The sequence below is a fragment of the Sesamum indicum genome, linkage group LG11, assembly GCF_026168435.1.
Source record: "Sesamum indicum cultivar Baizhima isolate 11 linkage group LG11, ASM2616843v1, whole genome shotgun sequence".
Classification (NCBI taxonomy): Eukaryota; Viridiplantae; Streptophyta; class Magnoliopsida; order Lamiales; family Pedaliaceae; genus Sesamum; species Sesamum indicum.
In genome coordinates this window covers 14581000-14602137 of record NC_142667.1, presented here as the reverse complement: position 1 = coordinate 14602137, position 21138 = coordinate 14581000, and the positions used below count along the sequence as shown (strand labels likewise).

At 37.1% G+C, this 21138-nt stretch overlaps 2 protein-coding genes across 2 annotated transcripts; both read right to left on the bottom strand.

Moving 5' to 3' along the window:
* Positions 1–1192: 1192 nt before the first annotated feature.
* On the bottom strand, positions 1193–10951 carry LOC105174236 (uncharacterized). The gene is made up of 21 exons (XM_011096265.3): positions 9962–10951; positions 9055–9126; positions 8732–8936; positions 8541–8640; positions 7846–7941; positions 7648–7740; positions 7377–7511; positions 7195–7287; positions 7011–7092; positions 6869–6928; positions 6738–6790; positions 6474–6640; positions 5403–5616; positions 5192–5249; positions 5064–5120; positions 4734–4979; positions 4236–4300; positions 4037–4093; positions 3860–3953; positions 1837–1977; positions 1193–1728 (listed from the first exon to the last, which is right to left on the bottom strand). The coding sequence occupies exons 1-21, from the start codon at positions 10673–10675 to the stop codon at positions 1600–1602; spliced, it is 2931 nt and encodes a 976-aa protein (XP_011094567.2). The 5' UTR covers positions 10676–10951; the 3' UTR covers positions 1193–1599.
* A 2084-nt stretch (positions 10952–13035) lies between these two features.
* Positions 13036–20565, bottom strand: LOC105174235 (uncharacterized). The gene is made up of 8 exons (XM_011096264.3): positions 20290–20565; positions 19916–20113; positions 19642–19764; positions 19479–19516; positions 19236–19398; positions 15892–19128; positions 15567–15688; positions 13036–15264 (listed from the first exon to the last, which is right to left on the bottom strand). Exons 1-8 carry the CDS (start codon positions 20374–20376, stop codon positions 15006–15008), a joined length of 4227 nt encoding a protein of 1408 aa, XP_011094566.1. The 5' UTR covers positions 20377–20565; the 3' UTR covers positions 13036–15005.
* Positions 20566–21138: the final 573 nt, after the last annotated feature.

Here is a 21138-nt window from a genome sequence, read left to right as displayed (position 1 = left end):
TTCATCAAGGTCATCTAGTTTGAACTTTGTTGGGATGGTGTTAGTAATTAGATAAGGGTCAGAGTCACAAAAATCGTCCTGACAAAATCGACAATCAAATTAATTAAGTGATTGAGACAGAGACTAGAGCAAATAGACATATCTTATTTAACAATTTAATTTGGAAAATTATATGGCCTAACTCAAATGAGTGAAGTTACTCGAGCAATCAAAAGTATAGTCATCAACTGTTATTTAGATCGTTCTTCATAAAGAAAAAGAAAGAAAGAAAATCCATACTTTAGGTTGATTAGGAAGCGAAGAGGGGAAGAATAGAAACAAAACCAGTGGTGGTTAGAAATTGACTTAAGTCCACCAATATCCTATTTTGATATTTTGTGCAGCCTGAAGCCATATTTCTATTTGGCGTGGGAAAAACTTAATAGTAAAAGACAAGCAGGTTCCTTTGTTTTTCTGTTCCTCTTGTGGAAATAGGATTGTTAATGAAAGTGGAGTTTACTTAAACATGTGCTCCAATGTAATTGTTAGACCAAATATTATTTTAGAAAAATAAATAAATTATAGGACATACATGTCTTTGAAATCACATGGGAAAGGGATTCAAAAGGCAGGGGCCCAGAGGTTGCACGTCACGTGGGTGAAGTGCGCCTTGACATTTACACATGTAATGTCTCATACTCAATAATCACGGTATAATTTTGTCTCTGAGCTGAGTGAGTAATGCGGATGATCGTGGACTTCCACTTCCAGACTTCATCTCACATGCTTTTGCCTAAATTAACAACCACCTTAAACGACTCAATGCATATTGCTTGTGCCAAACCAGAATATGCCGTAACAGGCAATTAGGCACACTAGTAAGGTAAATTGAAATCAAACAATTCTTTTTTAACAAATATACTAGAATCCTGTTAGTAACTGGGTCACGTCCCGCATATTTTGATTCTTACTGCTTTTCACTCTAAAATTGGGAGCCTAAAGATAGCAAGAGAACAATTGCTAGTAAAGAGACTAGGTAAAACTACCCGTATCTGTATGGCACATCTGAAAAATGAAAGAAAAATAATACAAACTATGATACATAAATCAAGGTCTCTTGTGTTATTTTTAAGAAACAGGGATTAAAATAAAACTGAAAGAATAGGAAAAAACAAGGAAAAACTAAAAGGGTAAATAACATTGGAGGGAAGCATACGTAAATTTGACATCCATGTTGTCTTAAGCAAGATACAAGAGTACAATGGATTGTACCTGAGATAATAAAAGGTGCTTTGCTGTTGGGAAGCATTACTAGTTACTAGGGAGGGCCGCGTTTCCGACCAGCCAAGAGTTATTTACACGCAGCAAATATCATAGGGGAAAAGTAAAAATGAGACTATGCCCTCCCATCTTCAACAATAAACTACTGATGACAACTTTTTACAATTCAACCACCATCTCAACCAGCCAAATCTCTCCCTATTCCTTCTCTCCTACTCACTCAGTCTGGAAACTTGTCAAAATATGTTAATCATAAGAAATATAAATAAAAACCAATTTACACCAACCCATAAAGCCAAGCCGCTAAGGAAACGGCTTAAATGGCTTTGCTTTCTGATATCACTGCAACGGAACATCACCATCTCCTTCTTCATTGTTAATAATTCGACATTTTGGAACTGCTTTTTCTAACATAGATGTCCCCTTGAAAGTAATCATTTGCCAACAGGTTTTTCTGTAATTAAGGAGCTGCAAATACATAGGACCAATTAAGAATGATAGGTCCTGAAAATGTTGCAGCTTCTCTTTTATTTAACAGGATGGAAAAGGGTGTACAGCAGTCAGAGCTTTGCATACCTGCTCTTGTGGTATCCTTTTAAATCCAAACTTCTCTGTCCATATTGACTTCGCCTCATCCGTGGCAGGGAGAACAAAGCTTTTCACATTCAAAAATGCAAGCAGTTTCTCGATGCAGGAGTATAGCACCTGGAAGTATCCCTGCAAAGCCATCTCAACTGCATCAGAAAAATATGCTTCCATGATTCAAAACAAAAAGAAAACAGCAGCAGAATTTGCAGTGCGCAAAGAGAACACTCCATCCCTAATTGGATCAGCTTACTAATAAAGCCGATGCATGCTATTGCCGTATTTACATCTAATTAAATGAAGTAGTTCTAATATCAAACCCTAGGAACTTCACCACCATTTCAATGTGGGATTACATAAAAGCAACATCAATCCTTGAGCATCTCTGCCCATATCATGAGGCCAAACAATGCAAAATTTCACCACTTACCCCGAAAACTACAGGCCATGAGGACAAATAAAAGCTGTTACACTCAGTTACCTCTGTGATTCCCTGCCATGAACCCAAACCTCTAGTCCACCATCGAATAGTACCACCGAACACCAAAACATCAAAATCTTCATCATTTAGAATTTTTCCTAAAATGCAAGATATATGGCAAAGTTTTCCAGATTCTGGCACTGATGTAGTATTCTTGACTACTTGTGAGGTCAACCAGATTATACCTGGTAAAGTTTTCTCATCTTGGAATTATGTAGTAATCTCAATGGGCTTCCCAATATCATATAATGTGGCATTGAGACTCAAGAAGATGAACTTAACATGGGAACAGCAACAGCAAGAAAGCAAGTGGCTTCAAAACAACACCAATGGAGTTGATTGCAGGAGCTCTGCTGATGAAGGAGGTAGTGCTTGGTAAGAAGATGCAAGTGACTAAGAAACCCAAAGGGTGCTGGGCATGGTATTTTGTGCAATTCAGAGAAGCAAATAAGAAGTGAAATAGGGATGACGGAACAGAAGACAGTTGATAGCTTACTCTCCAGCCAAACGTAGTCAATTTGGACGAATTTAAAGGAAAACCTCTCTATATAAAGACAAGGTATTCCCAAGGGGACACCCAATGGTTGAGGACCAAACATTTCACAATTGAAGTTGAGGTCTTGGGTTCGAACCCATTGGGTGGGTGTGTGAATGGGTGCATGCGTGGGTTGAAAAAAAGAATAGAAGACATGAAGGAAATAAATGTGGTTTCAATAACCTTTAAGGTCAACTTTTAGGACAACAACCAAGACAATCAAAAACAAAGTACGAGCAAAATCCTTCATCATCCACAATTGATATCACAAAATGTGGAAGACAAGAATCCTTCTAAAGCATGCTTAGAGATATTCGGATCGTAAATTGTATTAGGCATTTGGAATGAGAAATTAAAATGGGATTGAGTTTGATGGGATTTAAAAAAAAACCTTCCAAGTTATTTGAAGTCCTGTGTAAAAAGTAGGATGTGAAGGTGAGAACTTATACCTAACAAGGCTTTCACAATATTATGCTTGTGATTCACCATTTATTAAGGGCAAAGGGAGTAAAAGATCAATTCCAGGACCTTGAAGTTCTAGCTAATTCCCAACATGAAAGTTGAATTCAAATCTTATTCCCTTCTTTTCCAACTCCAAATTCTGATACTATTGTTAATCCATGACAAAGACGGTGTTAGGGGGGAAAACAAACTAAACAAAACGAATCACCATAAGAGCAGGCAAACAATTCCAGAGAAAACTTACGAAATGACTTCTTCCAAATGTAAGAGAAATCACACGAGGAATTTAAGGAGTAACGTAGTCAAATACTTACAATTTTATTACAAGTCCTCACATCTACGGATTGTAATGACTTGATGTATTTGTTTGTTTTTGTGGGTTTTAATACAAATTAACTTACCAAAAAAAGTAAGGGGAACAGTACAATTGATCTTGCAAAAATTGCAAGACTTAATTTACTTAGGCACCAGTCAGTACGTTACAAAAGTAAAAAGCTTCAGGAATAGAAATATTCTTGAAGAGTGAAATAACTTACCTTGCCTTGATTACCGATGCGTGTAGCAGCCAGTGGGAGTTCAGCCATTTCTTGTCCAAAAATCCGTAGGATCCCAGCTGATACAACTATTGAGCTGCAAGATTTGAGAAATGCTTAACCAAGAAGAATATATTATCAGTAGCCAAGGTAAAATGTGAGAAGTAGAACGGTTCTTACTTCACGGTCAGAATAGCACAATACATTCCACTGAAATCTTGACCCCTTATATTTCTCCTGATCAAGAGAAAGCAAGACAGAGAGACAAAAAAGGGAGGGAGTGGGGGAGACATAGTATATGAGACAAGGCTAGACATGATTGAAAAATACAGACGAGAAAAGAAGTCATGTTAGAAAGCAAAAAAGAAGTCAAGCATACCCATAAGCCAAGGATGGAATGAAGTCACGTCCAGTTTCTGAATCGACAATTGGGTCAAAACAATCCTGGAACAAATTGATACACAGCAACAATAATCAAAACTTCGAAGATGTATCAAGAAAAATTCATAAAAAGATTATGAATACTGTTGCGGAACCAATAATACCAATATATAGCAAAAGTTGGTAACAAAGAAAATTTCAGCTGGAGAAGATCATATTTCTCCGTTTTCCGGAAAATGATAGTTCACAGGCAAAAATCATCATCATAAATGAAGGCAACTCGTGTACAAGACTAGAGTATATCCAACCATGAATAAAAAACATCCATCTTTCTTAGTTACTTAAGTGATGAATAATAACTTGATCCAGACAAATATTGGATGCTGAAAAATATTCTGCACTGTGGTCATACTGCCAAGGTTGATCGGCATATTTAGTGAACAGAGTGAAATTACATAGAACGATGAACATCAAATTACTAGGGAACAACTCTTACATGAAATATAGCTACAGCCTGCGACAGCAACACTCTGGTTTCTCGAGACATAATTTTCCCATTCAATAGCCTCCACCTCACATCAAAATCAGTATCAGCAACTGAAGTCTTTTCTGTTTGCTTCTTCTTTATAATGTCCAAAGCAGAATCAGGAATCTTTTCTGCACCAGCATTCAGCAAATTCTGCAGAGCAGAATATATCCACTTGCAATCTGCGGAACAAAACCATTTTCCTTTTGGAAGTTCCTGCATAAGGATTTCCCAGATGCAAGACTGTTAAAGAAAATGCAAGAGGGGAAGAAACAAAATCCTTATACTTCATGTACTCACCTTTAAATCAGCCAACTTGCATTTTTTCAAACAGCCCACATGATATTCCTTCTCACACTGGGAAATATGGAATGTACTGAGTGCATTGTACTCCACAATATGAGCTAAGAGAAAAGGCATGAAGATACCTGATCACATAATATAACAGTGCGTGGCCCAAAACCAGATTTACTGAAATCGTAGCCTCTGTCCAAAGGGGGAAAAAAACATGGAGACAGAGAAAAAATATTCTTATATTAACATAAACTAAAATAGACACATTAGCTTTTAAATCTACATCGACCTAACACCATATCATAAACCTAGGAAGCAAAGAGGTTAGTTATATACGTATGTTACCTGCAGATAACACATGCTATTACTTCAGCTTCTTCTGGGTTCTTGACAATGCGAATACAACGATCTGTTATTTGTGCTATTGGATCAATACCAGAAACTCTGCCTGCAGCAACAGCATTGGCATTCCGCTTAACGAATTTTTCCCTCTGGAAGATGTTTTGGCAATAGGTACAATACCATTTTCCACGAGGGATGCTCGACAGAGATGCACACTCTGCATTGTAAGAAAAGATACAAGTTAAACATAACTATTTTGCTATATATACACGAAGTAGAGGATCTGCAAAAGAGCTACAAGCCAGATGTTGCAGGCTGAGACCCAAATTATTTCAACACCCAAACTTAAAGAATCATTAAAGAATGCATGTTTCAGAATCAAACCGAGCATAAACTAAGGACCTTTTCCAAGTATGACATATCTACCAAGACTGGCACTATAAACAGTTCAGCCAATCACTTTGACCCACAAAACCATATTAAGTTTTTAGGAAAAGTTCTTCCCAAATTATCCAAAGTTATCTTTGTAACGTTAGTTTCTTTTAATACACACACAATTCTTTTCATAAGTTTCATTTCTTAAATTATAATCGCCAAATTTACCTTGGCAGAGTGGTTTCTTACTATGTGTATATTTTTCTCTAAGTTTCAATTCTTAAATTTTTAATCTCCAAAATGATCTCCTACAGTCCAAGACTAACAGCCACCGAGACTCCTCTATTCAGTAAAAAATCATCCACTGAGATGCAATCAATTCAATATGGAGATATTTTCCTCTTATGAATGCATGACGACATGCAGTGGGTTATAAGAAGCCCTTTCCTTACACTTTCACTTTTTCTGAGTCAGTTGTTAATTCAGATAGGTTTAACGCCCTACAAAATGTTATGCACATACAAATGCTGGGGATTTCAATCACACACAGCAGAGCAGCCAAAGCATCAACCACATTGCTGAATTATTGAAACAACACACTTCTAAAAGAAATTTTCATATAACCAAAGAAGAAGTTTTACCAGTAATGAGAAGAAAAATAACACATCTAGCTTAACATATTGTAAATCTATAATCCACCTTTGTGAAAGGCCCTTGGACAGCCATCGCATAGCACAAGTTTCCCACCATCAGCACAAATGGTGCACAGGTCATCATTGTCTTTTGAAGAATACTTGCGCCCTTTTAACAGAGAGATGGCAAATTCATGGAGGGACACTCCATTAGATGTGTAGATATACATGTAGCTGCAGAAAAATGAGATGGCATCAGGACCTAGATGCTAAGGAAAAAGGTGCTTGAGAAATGTTAATGATTCAAAGACAAGCGGACAGAAACACTGACGGTTTTCGGCGGGAGGCCCAACCAGCATGAGCTTCAAACTGAGATGGACTAACCTGCTCATAATAGCAAAGATAAATCAATAAATCAACTATAACAATCAGCTATTTCAGCTGCAAAATCAACACTGTTACCATCTTGCTACAGCAGTGGCATATTATTCCTGAGCCCATTTTATATCCATCACGTAGTTTCTACAAGCAGAGAATCAGAAGATTAGAATGACAGAAACAACAAAAAGAAAAAGTAATACATATAACATCTTATATGAACCACCTTGCCATTAGAATAATATGCAACTTCAGTGCCATCTGGTAATGCACCATTCTCAAAGACCAGCTTGTGCATCCTCTGATCTCTGAGTAAAATGACAGCTCGAAGCATGAAACACCAAGATTTTCTCATAAAATTGAATAAATATAAAGAATGCATGAATAAAAACTGAAGAGATTGTAACAACTTTTTAGTTATCTTCAATGAACTCTTTGATTGCTCAGAGCCAGATGGAGATCCACTTTTTAAGGACTTGGAGTGTGACGCAGCATTTGACAACCTGAAACATCACCATCAGATATTGAAACAGCACTTTCTTAATGGAGTTCTTAGATCAATTTATATATAAGAATAGGTATAAGCACCAACTTCTTTAAGATCTTCCTAGTACTCTTCTTCTTCAGTGAGCCATGCAAGGAAGTACTACCATTTGAAGTTGGATCGGAAGATGACCTTGAATGCCTACTTCCGGGTGAATTTGCGGCAGAAGCTTGGTGCGACAGACTTAGCATGCCAAACAGAAACAGATCAGGAAAAAAGGAAAGGCTCAAAGGGTAAAATAAATCAACTTGGTTTCCGAAAAATACTTGAAACATAATCGTCATACAGAAATGAAAAGGAAAAAAGCATGAGGACGCACATTTTTGCCAGCTTCCATTGGCCCTTTTTCCTTGTTGCAACCCGCAGTGAGGATTTCCCAGGAGATCTCATATGAGGTGTCAACTCTGAATGCCTGAAAATGAGAAAGATAATGGCATATTCTTAACTTTGTTTCTCTTCCTGCCAGCTGCAGGCAAAAGCAATCTAGGAGCAAGCCAAAAGCAAATAAGATACAGACTTCCTTTTTTTTCTGCCTCGACGACCTCTTTTTTGGGGACTGCTATGGACTTCGCCATTTTCAGCCATTGGTAAGCCTAAAAGCGGTTCCAAAGGCCTGAAAGAGCCAAATGAAAAAATATTCTAAAAGTTAGAGGACAAATTCATACATCCATACCTTAAGTTGATTACTACCTTATATTTACAGCAGAAAGCTACCGATGAAGGTTTAGTATTAAAAAGAGATATATCTATTGTTTAAACTTAGACCATGGATGACATCTCAAAAGCAAAGCAAACATGACGCAAGCACAGAGGAACCCTGCAAGAACCCAAAGCTAGTGGAATGACAAGTACAATTAAAATGTTTGCATTTTTAGGCCGCCTGATTCTGCCAAAACACTAAGTAAGGCTTAAGTAGCTTCCAAATTTCTCGTCTGACATCACTACACCTGGCTACATCTCTTCAGGTGATAATTAAATTACAATACAAAAGCATCATTTATCCTAAAGACATAAAAAGGAGAGGGAAAAAATAAACTCAGCCAGATTGTAAACCAACAACGCACTTCACTCATACATAAATTGTGTTCGAAGTCGTTTGAACATGTAAACAGTTCATGTGTAGAAGTTGACCCAATGAGTAGGTCCCACCCAACCAAAAGAGGATTGCGACACGAAAACATATGGCAATAGTTACTGTTAACAGAAGTATACCTTGACTTTACACATTCTGCATCAAAGTCTGAATTCAGAGTAATCATGCAAGAATCACAAAGTAGTTCCACCTTTGCAGCTGATGTAGCAAGAAATGACCCTAGAAGCCAAACAACAACAACCTGTACTTTAAATGCTATTGCCGCAAACAAACATGGAGTTATAGATAACAATTCACAAATAAAGCTCACCCTCACAATTCCGGCAGATTACAGATTCCTTCACAGGCATAGGGCCTATGAAGTTTTGTATTGTTTCTTCCAATGTTTTTACAGACGATTTCCGACATTCTTTGACCACATCCAGGAGGCTTTTCCCATTTTCTAAACATATATACTGTGATGCACGTCTATACGATTTGCAGGCATGTATCTCAAATTGACAAGGTGGAACTACCTATACAAATTAGAAATATCACCAATCTTTGAGTCAAATGCAAGTGCATGATGTCGAAGACTAAAAAGCCACTTTGATGAATCAACTAAACAAGAAAAGTTCAAGATTAAGCACGCACCCGGGCTCCCTTGCACAAACTGCAAGAACATAGGATTCCAGCATCTTTTATGGTTCCACGTAGTGGGAATCCCTAAAAGCATGTTATAATCAGTTAAGACTCCTGAAGGGACTTGTCACATATATGACGGTGATTAAATAGCTGTACAAGATAAAAGAAGCAGCAGAAAATCATCACTGGACCTAAACCTAGTTTTTAATCAGAAATAACATGACAAAGTTTATCTTGGGATTAAGAGAATAATCACTAATACTCAACTCTATCCAAGTTAATACAAAAGAGGTATAGGGCGAGGGGGTGACAGAAGGTTGAATTGAACTATATATCTTTCCTCCGTTAGATCCTAAATAGAAACGGACTGTTTACTCAATTAGAGTCATTGATGTTATTGGTCAAAAGAGGCAAAGATGAGAAAAAAAATAACTTTTACATATTTTATTCAATTTCATCTGTTAATCCTAGACCAAGGGAGCACCCATGAATGGATTTTTCTTTCCTTTGGAACAGGGATCAAAGGAGATAGTTTAACAGAGCCTCCCCAACACCCTCTCCCTATAGCACTCTGTCCCTAGTCATAGACACAGAATGTGCACACGATATTCTTATATTTACACATTTTCTTTTACTGGCATACAGCAACCATGTTCTAGTCCAATGTACATGTAAAAGTAATTTTCGATAATAATTAGTATTATGAAATTATTACAAAATGATAATGATGATGATATGAATAATAATTTATTATTATAAACATTATAAGAGTAAGACATAATAGATATAAAAACAACAATTTGAACATAATAATCTAATAACATCAGAACCAATAACAAAAAAGATAACCATATTATAAAAATGACAACCACAAAATCACAAATAAGTATAAAAGAATGATTGCCAAGCTTAATACCCTCTTGCCACCATTGTAGAAAACCGGATATCCTTCCAGCAATCCAGTCTCGAAAAGCTCTCTAACTGTTGTTGGCCGCCCTTTGATAAGGATTTTCTTGGACATCTTCATCTCCATCTTCCTTGTCTTGGGATTACCCAACACCGTCAATTTTTCATTCCCTATTCCATCTGCCTCCAAAATCACCGTTTCAGTTAAATCCCCAGACTCCTCATTTTCCATTTCAGAGTCCTCGTCCTTTGACTTAAGCACGGAACGCGTAAACCTGCGAAGCCCATCACTTCTCACTGCCACCAACGCCATTGGGTCCTCCTTAACTTCAACTTCCATCATCTCGCCCTCACTCTCCTCTACCCTAAACCCCGAATTCTCTAAACTACCCTCATCTCCGCGCACATTCACCGCATCACTACCAGTAACTACAACTTCAACATTCGAACTCACAGCGTCCGCTGCCTTAACTAAAACTCCAGCATCACCTTGGAGTTTATCCAAATGCCCAATTCTACCCACGCCTCGACTCTTCAACCTCTTATTCCTCGTATAAACAGCGAAACCATTAGCCTCACTCGGCCTAATCCTTGGGACATAGCAGTGATCCATCCAATCCGAACCAGTCGAATCGGGTCGCACCGGATCACTGGATCCGGATTCTGGTTCTGGCCCCTTCAACTGACCCGAACACTCGATTTCGACACCCAATTCGGGCTTCATTACTGTCCCTTCGTAAGTTCTTTGAATTCACTGATGCTGTGCTCAGAACACAGCAGCAGAGGACGAAGGACAGAGAATTATGTTAACCGATCTGCGTGAAAAGGGAGAATTCAGTGGCATGCATAGAAGAAAAAAATAGGGTTTAATTTGGATTTTGTTTTAGGTGGGATAGGAGAGAAAAGAGAGATAATAGAAACCCTATGGAGAGTAGAGAAGAAAAATGTCAGTGAAATCAGATTGTGTGTGTGAGAGAGAGAGAGAGAGAAAACAAAAATAAAAATATTATTTAGGGCGAATGAATTGCAGTTGCTACTGTACAGTATACAGTGTGTGTGTGTGTGTACTCACTCCCACTGCTTTACGGGTCGGCCAATCCACTCCGAATTCCCTACTGTACTATTCCCTGCGTTGCTTTACTATTTACAAAAAATACTAAACTTACAAATTAAAATTTCATTAGTACAATGTACTAAGTATACAAAGTCGTAGTTAAAATAAATAATTTATTTTTATAGTCGTTTACTATATAAAATCTTAATTTTATTTAGGAATTTAATTACATTCCTAATATCATAAATAATTATCACTTCCAAGCAAAGCTCAAAACACTTTTCAATAACTTTCACTTGAAATCATATTAAAACATCTCCAAACATTAGAGAAGCGAATGACTATTTTACAAAGAAAGACAAATGACCAAGTTGAAGTTACTATTCAGCAAAACCCTTTCTTTTTTTTTTTTTAATTTTGTTATAAAATTGAAAAATATGAGCGGCTCATAAATCTTTATATCTAAGTTATTGTTACTAAAACAAAAATTTAATTATGTACATACATGTCCGAACATGTATTTATTTCGTTCAGAAAAATATTCAAACACATATCATGATTATCACGACGTTCGACCTTGATTATTAGACCACAACAATTAATGATTTCAGTAAAACCAACTGTTTTGTGAAGTTGCAAGTATGGATACTATCGTCTAGTCAAGAATTTTGATTTTGTGACATGTCCTATATTTTCATTTTCAAACATTTAAGAATAATGAAAATTGTTATTTCACACAATTCCACATTTCTAAGTGATTATTTCAATTCCACCAACCTAACCTCACAACTGTACATCACTTCCAAGTACATTAAGATGTGCATAAATGCAGGTGCAAGATGTATATAAATTTTGATATAAATTGGTCAAAAGTTTTGGGGAAAATTTGAAATTTGAAATAACATACCAACCTCTGTCACAGCAAAATATAGTACATGTGTTCCCAATATATGTTATAATCTTTTCCTATTAAAAAAAAACGAATATATGTTATAATTTTGTTGGTGATTTTGGAGAGAAATATCAACGAGATGCAGTATTACATTTTGGCAACACTTTGAAGTCCATATAAATATGAAACAATTGTAACGAAAATATAAATGCCAAACAAATTTTTGTATAAGTGCTGGGGAATTGAAGTTATATATGTTATGAATATTTCTAATAATTGTTTGTATGGTTTATCGTGAGGTGATTTTGGTGGTAACTACAATTATCAAATTTTAGATTTTGGATGATGATTGTTGGTGGCTTACCACTAGCATTTTTGCATAGCATTACAAGGGAGTAGTTGGGGTTGTCGCCTCAATATATACTTTTATGAGTTGCACAAACAGTATTATAAAGTCTCGTTTACCCATATGGATTGGTTGAGCGGATGTTTATGCTAACATAATGTACAAAAACAGCCTTTTGGATACATATGATGTGCAGACAAGAGTTTCATAAGATTCATACTACTCACTCAGCAAAGTCATTGGGGTTCATTAGCCACTCATAAATTTGACTGGTCTTGAGCACATTTTTGTAATTAATAAAGAAAAATACCAAAATATCATCTCTTTTTTTTCTTTATTTTTTTTTAATATTTAGTTAGCGAGCCACTAGTCATAAATAGAATCAGTTTTCAACTTAGGTGAACTCAAAGTTGAAACACACACAAGGCACAAGGTAATCTTTGCCAGAAGCACCACCCAGAAAAAGAAATTCACTAGGAATTATTCACAATTCCAAGATTGGGACCTTTCAATCTATTCCCTTAAACGCAATCAAATCATAAGACCTTCAAAGAAATCAAAACGGACAAGATTGGTATGTTTTCGAGTGATATACAAGAATTTAAAAAGTATTAACAATGGGGGAGTACGAAAGTCAGAACTCTATACAACACAATACTTACCGCTCAAAATTGGTCCTACCAACCACTTATCCTTAATAAATACGAGCAAGAACGCAGAACTAAAGCAGCCATGAGTTAAAAGGCAAAGGAATTGAATAGTCCAGCCAAAGGTCCTCTACTTAGATATCAATAAGAAGCAAAATCCAGTACATTATTATTTAATTCAAGACATGCATTACAAACATCAAAGAAAAGCAGCATACATTCAGCATAATCTGCCTAACCCTTGAGATTTCATTTTTTTTTTTTTTTTTTTTTTTTTGTGGACTATGGATTCAAGTCTCCCATATGAGAGACAAAGACTCCACAGGGAAGTGAAAATGCCAAAGGATACAAGTTGCCCTATATGACAAGAAGCCCACCACCTTTAGTTGAGACATGGGATCATCCATGCAGCTCAGCCGGCCGGCAAGCTTCGACGTGGTGGCAGCCACCGCTGTGGCCCCGGTTGGTGGGGGTGTCGGCCCATCGGCAAACGGAGCAGCTGCTGATAAAGAGGTGGTGTAGATAGTGAGAGGGTTTGATGAAGAAGGGTGGTTTGGATTATATGGGAGATGTGTTGCAGGTCATGAGGGCAATAAAAGAGAGAGGTGACCAAGTAGGAATTTGTGGTGCCTTTTTGGTTAAAGCAGAGGAAAAAGAGAGCAGAAAGAGAGTGAAATGAAGCATCTTCCAAGGCATATGCCATTGGCATCTCCACTGCTCCACATCACACACATCAAATTCTCTCTTTTTTTTAGTCCCTTGGATCAGTTTTCTGCTGTCGTACAATGCTTTTTATTAGTAGGTTATTTTAGGAGTGTATGGAGCTGATATCATTATGCTTAACACCAAAATCTAACCTGAAAGGAAAGGGCACTTGACAGTCTTGAATTTATGATAAATTATGGCCATTAGGTCATCAATAGTGGCTTGTGTTTCTTGGTTTTAAGTTTCTCTCAGTATCATTTTCAGTCATTTTAACTTCAAGATTCGAATTCTCTTCATATTCTTAATTTCTTATTTTCTCCGTAACCCACAAAATATATAAATTTTCAGAAAGCATTGCTCATGTAGAAAGCATGTTCAAAGAAAATATTTCTTGTGTTGTCTCTGAATTATCTTTGAATTTCGACACACTCAAAATGTCGTGTCCACTTATGTCTACTGTATCGTGTAAATATATGTATACTAAACACATATCGAGAATTGCAGAAAGTATATTCAGAGTCTCCTGACATAGGAATTTCTTTTATATGAGTACTATTATTGTTTCTAACTACTGATTATGTCACAAAATGTTCTGTAGCAAAAGATACTAACCCAAAAAGTTGGCTTCAATTTAAATATTGAAATCTTTTAATATAATGTTTCTTTTGCTTTGTTTTGGTCCGACTGACATTTCATGTTTATGGCTGACAAAAGCAGGGGATTATTCTTTCGCTGATGCTTTTCTTGATTGCGTATATACTTCCGTAAAGAAAGATCGTATATGGCCTTGTCAAGCTATGGATTATTGTGAACCAATGGTAAATGAGTTCCCTTCTCTCTTATTGGTAGATAAACAGAAAGTTCATGTTCACTTGTATATTTGAACTTGTATACTTTACTTCGTATTGAATGGACAATAAAGCAACTTAGTTATAATATTTGAAGAGTAAAGTGCAACTATCGCAGTTTATGTTATGTTATGTCTAAAATCTTTCTCGTACTCTAGGGCAATTTATGTGCCTAAACTACAATGTATTTAACTCGATCTTTATAGAAGTATCATGAAGCAATCAGAGCATATTATTTGATGCCAAAGCATCCAACAATAGGCTTGCTTATGTAATGTGCTTTTCTCTCAACTTTTTCCTTTATCTTTTTGGTAAACATCATACAATACACTTCTATGTCACTAAAAATGACCAGCAAAGATCACACTATGTATCTTTCTGGAGAAGTACCTAAGCTTGTCACATGGTTTCAAAACTATGGTCACTTTAATGAGAAATGTGCAAAACTTGCAAGCTCATTTACTCATCCCCTGCTTGGTGCAAGTACTTATTGCAGAATTAATAATGAAAAACAGACAGAAATATTTATACGTTTGTACAGATGCTACTTGAGGTTAACATCTTACGACGGAAGCTGTTGATTCCAGGAGAACCACTTCTTGCCACCTCGGGTTGCTTTAAGTTTCATGACAAGATCCTCGCGCTCGGCCTCAACTTCAGCATATTTGAGACTCATTTCTAGGTAGCGCTCCCTGAGGTCTCTTAGCTCTGTCTCTAGTGATGACTTCGTTCTTTCATACCTTTCTCTTGCCACCACTTCACCATCAGCTGCTGGTTTCTTGGAAGCGACAGCATAATTCTTCTGCCCAGCAGAAGTACGACTACAGAAAAGTTTTATCAAGAAACAATTCAGATGTTTGACAAGATTGTAGGAGGCACCAAATAGTGAAAATACCATATCCATGAACAATCCCACATGGAACTCATGTGATTTTGGCAACAGGAAGATCTTGTAGATTTTAGGAAGAAAAGGAATGAATTATGGACCAAGGATGTAATGCTTTAAGAGAATGTTAACAGGAAGATGAGATCATTTTGTTTTGTTCTTTAACTTTTACTGATTCGTACGGAAATTGAGGCGTAAATACTGTGTATATTGTTAGAATGTTCCTAATATTCTCACCTTTCCAGCTGATCTCTGATCTTGTTTTTCACATCCAGTCCCTCAGGGAGCTGTCGTTTTTTCTTGTGATCCACACTGACGGCAAGAGGACTTTCATCATGAAAATCATGACTGTTTGCACCCTGAATGAGGGAAGTGCAAATAGAGCAACTCATACAATGAACTTCTGTAAAGCCTAAGACTTTGAAAAATCTCATAGCTAATAGAATTTTTTGCAGCGTACAACCCCTTACCTCAAGTATTAGATCAAGCGGATCCATTAATTTGCTTCACATAAAGGAATAGACAAATAGTAAAAGAAACAAGAAAAGAAGAGAAGGGATACCTCCATCAATTTTAGATTTTCTTCCAGAACTTGAGCTTTCTTTAAGCATTCATCTTTCTCCTCCTCAAGTCTATACATCTTCTGCTGAAACTGCATGTTTGCTCTCTTTAATTCAGTCAGCTCATCTTTAAGCTCAGCATTCTGGATACAGAGAAGCTCTTTCACAGTCAACTCCTGCTCCATCTGTAGAAGCTTTTCTTCTAGTTCTAACTTCTTCATTTTGCATTCCTCAAACTCAGACATAGCATCCTGAAAAATGGAGATTTTCTCTGAGAATGAAATCTTCTCTGCCTTCAGTTTTTCATAATCTCCAGAAACTGTGTGCAGTGCGAGCTCTAGTTGGTCCTTATTGACCCTGCAGCCCTCGAGATCGCTTTTCAAGATGGATATTTCATCCTGAAGACCTGATATATTCTGCAGCTGAACCTTCAAAATGCTCATTTCTTTAGAAAGTTGTTGGCATTCATAGTCAGAGATGGTAAGCTTCAATTCAAGCTCGTTCATCTCGCTCTTTAGTTTTTCTTCACTTTTTCTGTAATTTGCTAACAATTTCAGAATTCTTTCATGGTCAGCCCTGAGTCTCTCATGACTTTGTTTGGCAGCAGCTAGCTGACTTTTTAAGTCATCAACTTGGAACTTAGATTCTTGCAGGGCCGCCTCGAGTTCATTCTTTGTCAATTCAGCTTCTGACTGAACTTCTTGAAGGGAAGCTTGCAGCTCAGCCTTGTCTGCTATAAGACGAGAAACTTCAGTTGAAGCTTCACGAGAAATTCTTTCCCTTTCCTTATGACCATGAGATACTTGCCTATGGAGGTGTTCTACATCTTTTTGAAGGCTCTCAAACTCTATTGTCTTCTCCGAAAGTATCTGATGCAAATTCTCCTCTAGAAGAAGTTTTTCTTTATGCTCGCTATTTTCTTTAATGAGTGCATCTACCTTTGATTTAAGACTATTTTCTCTCAGGGCAAAATTATTTGTCATTGAAGCGAGATGATCCTCTAAAACTTCAACCTTTTTAGTGCATTCAGACAAGCTTTTCTTCGATTCACTTAATTGAGCTGCCAGTGATGAACAATTCTCTTGCAGTTCTTGGTTTATCCTCTTCAGTTCTGAATTTGAATTCAGAAGTTTAACTCTTTCCTCTTCTAAAATTGCAGTAGATGCCTGTAATGTCTTATTCTCTTCTTTAAGATATTCACACTCTTCTTGAGCTCCCAACCATCGTTTCTGTATATCTTCTGATTTTTGTGTGAGATCCAATATTTGAATGTCCATTTCAACTTTCAATTTCTGGATTTCGTCTTGGACACTCATGGCAACAGATCTGAAATCATCTGTTTCCTGCAGATAAAATTCCTTTTCATCTTTCAGTTGTCTTACTTGAGTTTCCAGACAAGATATGCATTCCTGGAACTGCATGTTTTCTTCTTGCAATCCTGATAAAGTGATTTCTAATTCCCTCTGACGCTGCACAAGAAAGATGGTCTCCTGTTCCTTCGAAAGCAAATTAGACTCTATAAAATCAATCTCAGATCTTTTTTGATCCAATTCCTTTATTAGATTTGCGTTGTACTCTTCGCTTTTGGCCTTTGACTTTTCAAGTTCTTGAACTTCCAAATAGCTGTCTTCCATCTTCTTTTTAGCATCAGTTATAATAACATTTCTCTCTTTGATCTCAATCTCATGATGCTTGAGAATTTCATCAGAGTCGGTGATCCTCATTTCCAAGAGCTTATTCAGTTCTTGCAAAAAGCCAAGAATATGTTCAGCTGACATTTTAGTAGTTTTGTTTCCCTTGTTTTCACTCGTAAGATCACAAACAAAGTCATCGCAGGTCTCAGATGATATACCGTACCAAGGCTTCATCAGAAGGTTAAAAGACATGTCTAGTTGTTTCAAAATCTCAGTGAAATGTTCAGAACTTTCAGAGCCAGCATTCTGCACCTCGTCAGTTACTTTCTTCTTAAGCTCCTCTTCCAGGAATTTTGGATCACTTATTTCAGACTCATCACTACGAGAAATGGTATGATGCTCACTTGAAATTGAATCAGAAGACGAGCATTTTCTGATGTTAGTTTTATTTGATTCCTTGAGCTTGAATAACAGTTCGAGATTTTCATCAGTGAGCTCAGTACAATCCTTCTCTAACTCCTCAACTTTTTTTCTCAAGGATTCTATTTCCGTGATGTGATCCGCATTATCTTCCTTGTTGTCATCCATTGCCTCTAAATGTTCACCGTTAACGTCACCTGACAGTGCTGCTTTTAACATGGCAATTTCTTCTTCTTTAACAGACATTTTGTATTCGTAATCCTTTTCAACACGAAACAGAACCTCACTGTTTGATTTCTGTTCTTGCTCCAGTTCATTAGTTTTGTCCCTTAAAGCTTCCTCAAGCAATTCAACATCAGCTTGCAATTTCTTCTCTGATTCTTGGAGTTGTTGCAACTGGAGCAGCAGAGCCCTGTTATCCTCTGAATTTCTAGCTATAGAATTCTCTAAATCTGTGAAGTCCAGTTTGAGAGATGAAAGATTCTCTATTTCAATTCTCTGCTGTTCTATGGTCTCTTCGAGCTCGTGAAGAACAGAAACGAGTTCTATATTTGATTCTTGGCTTCGTCTCAGTTGTTGGCCTAAATTATCATTCAGAATCTTTTGATATTTTGTCTCGTTTTCTAGTACCTTCTGGATCTGCATCAGGCTTTCAGCTTGAATGAGGAGATTTTCCTGGCTAGCCTGAGTTGTTGCCAAGTTTTCCAGCTCAAGCTTCAAATGTTCAACTTCTCTCTTCAGGCCCTCACGTTCTGCACATGCAGCTGAGAGCTCGACTACTAGTTCTGCCTGCTTTTTCGACAGATCAGAGAATTCTTTTCTTGACATGTCCAAATCAATCATTAGCTTCCTAGCATTTCTCTCCCACATTTTGGCTTCTGCTCGGAGTTCATCTATTGTATCTTCTGCAGCTTCCAGAAGATTCCTTGAAGAACCAAAGTTCGTCAAAGATGGCCTGTTTGCTCCTCCATTTCGCAAATCCCCTCTCAAATACAGCCGGGAGTTTTCAGACGACTGGTTCAATGGAGAATCATTGTCAACTGAATAATAATCTCCATCTTGTCTTCCATTAGAACTATATTCTTCACTCTTCAAAGCATTCTTTATGGACAAATTTTCCCTCCCTCCGGATCCCTCTGGAGAGTCAGAGCTCTGAATTCTCCCAGATGCTGATTGACTTGCTTCCTGTAAGATAAAATACAGAGGTAATTTTCAATGTGCGATACATAGTAAGCCTGCATAAGTCTAGTAGCATGGCCCAAGTCAATAACAAAACAAGATTGTTCAACCACCTTGCTGGTTGATTTCGGTGGAGGAAAGGTAGTGGTGAAGTCTTCACTTTGTCCAACACTACTACCATTGGAATTATCCGACCCATTAGTAACACGCTCCGTTTCACGATGATCCACACTCTGATCTTTTTCTTGAGAATTCGAGTATTTTGATTCTTCATCACTGGATACATTGAAAAAAACGTCAGGGTAAAATGTAACAGTGCATAATAAAGAAATGGGATTAGGCCATAGAATAACAACCTGATTTTCAATCTTGGGATTAGGCATTGAATTTTGGCCTGAAAGCCACCAGATAGACAGCCACATTAGTCTTTTTGGCACCAAAGCTTCATATCTAGTTAAAGCATATATATCAATCAAGAAACATATAATACCTCACACGAAAAATATTTCAATAACTTACCTGCAGGATCGTCCCATAACTGCATTTCTTTAGAGGCAGTGAAACTGCAGCAGACACCCTTGGACCGGCATACTGGGCTACATTGATGGTTGCTTCTCCGAGGTTGCTGGATCTTGTCGAGCCCTGAAATACAGGGTCGATGTCACTTTCTATGACAAATGGTTAACTATTTTCAATTCTTCACCAACATCAAAATGCTGCTGCTGCATCGAAAAAAAAGCGTACTCCTAAATGTGTACTTGTCGTGAAGTAAAAGAAAAAATCTGAATGTTACCGCGGAAACAACGAGCTTGACGGGGGATTCCTCATAGCCTTTGGAAGAATCATCTCTTGGAATGTAGATAGATTCCGATAGAGTCTCTGTCCATTGGCAATAACCATTCTTGACAGGTGCTTTGCCTGATTTAGCAAGTGTTTTCCCTGTTTCTACAGAAATTATAGACACGACAAGCCTGTCCCAACCCTTTGGTACCTGTTTCACAAATATTGTACGTAACTATCATCAAGTATCACAATTAAGCTAAGACTACTCTCAACCTGGAAAATTTAATTTGCATCATTTTCAAGATTTCAAGTTCTAACAGGAAAGGACTGTTCAATCGATGGATGCTGATAAATGGAAAAGCGAAATGAATAACATAGTTGTACCTGGAGGGCTTGAAAATTTGAGAATTTGAAATCAAGCCTCTCTCTTGGCTTGGATGCTTTGTTGGTTTGCCTCTGCAGCTTGAACATTCTCTCCAACTGTGTGTTGTGCGTGTTTTTTTCTTGAGCTACAGTTCAGTAGGTGGCATTGTCATAAAGATATCTTCCAACCAAGAATCATTGTATTAATGACACAAACAAGGCAGCAGCAGACATGAGAGAGAGAGAGAGCGCGGTTTAGGCGTTAGCTAGGTGGTTAGTCATTGTTCTCAACCTCTCTTGTGTGTAAGCGTAAGAACAGTGCGGCAGTTTGGCATTTCATATGATGACAGTATATGGTCGTTTCTTGTCTACTCAACTACCAGTTCGACTACACATGCATCAACAAAAATTCTTGGAAAAGAAAGAAGACCAAGATAAAAAAAATATTGAAATATTGTACTTTTGCAAGGTAACTTATACTATTTGATTATTTTTATCAATGTAATAAAGTTTCAAGATATAAGAATGTTGACAATATAATTTATTTGTGGGTATAAATGCAGTGCGAGCAAATTATCACCAACTTTTTTAAAATTTGACATAATTATAACAAATTTTAGAAAAGCTCGTTGTAATTTACCGAGCAGTAGAGGATAGGTAGGAGTACCAAAAACTAACACATTCAGCCTGTCAAGTCCTTTCTAGCATTCTTTGGAGTTGAGGCTAATTTATTAGAATTAATCTTGTTAATTAATGCTCTAATCTTAGGCAGAAAGTCTACTTCACGGGCTGTGATTGTTTATGTTTGTCAAAAATCAAATACTTAATCACGACCTAACCTGATTTCGATTTTAAAACTTACTAGTAAGA

Excerpts from the sequence above, each read along its gene's own strand:
- LOC105174235 (XM_011096264.3), bottom strand. The coding sequence starts at position 20,376 with ATGTTCAAGCTGCAGAGGCAAACCAACAAAGCATCCAAGCCAAGAGAG. Across the intron at positions 19,517-19,641 it reads GTTATGGGACGATCCTGCAG|GCCAAAATTCAATGCCTAAT; the intron begins GTAAGTTATTGA and ends GGTGGCTTTCAG. Across the intron at positions 19,129-19,235 it reads CACCGAAATCAACCAGCAAG|GAAGCAAGTCAATCAGCATC; the intron begins GTGGTTGAACAA and ends TTTATCTTACAG.
- LOC105174236 (XM_011096265.3), bottom strand. The coding sequence starts at position 10,675 with ATGAAGCCCGAATTGGGTGTCGAAATCGAGTGTTCGGGTCAGTTGAAG. Across the intron at positions 7,288-7,376 it reads ACTAGGAAGATCTTAAAGAA|GTTGTCAAATGCTGCGTCAC; the intron begins GTTGGTGCTTAT and ends GTGATGTTTCAG. Across the intron at positions 5,250-5,402 it reads ATAGCATGTGTTATCTGCAG|AGGCTACGATTTCAGTAAAT; the intron begins GTAACATACGTA and ends CCCTTTGGACAG.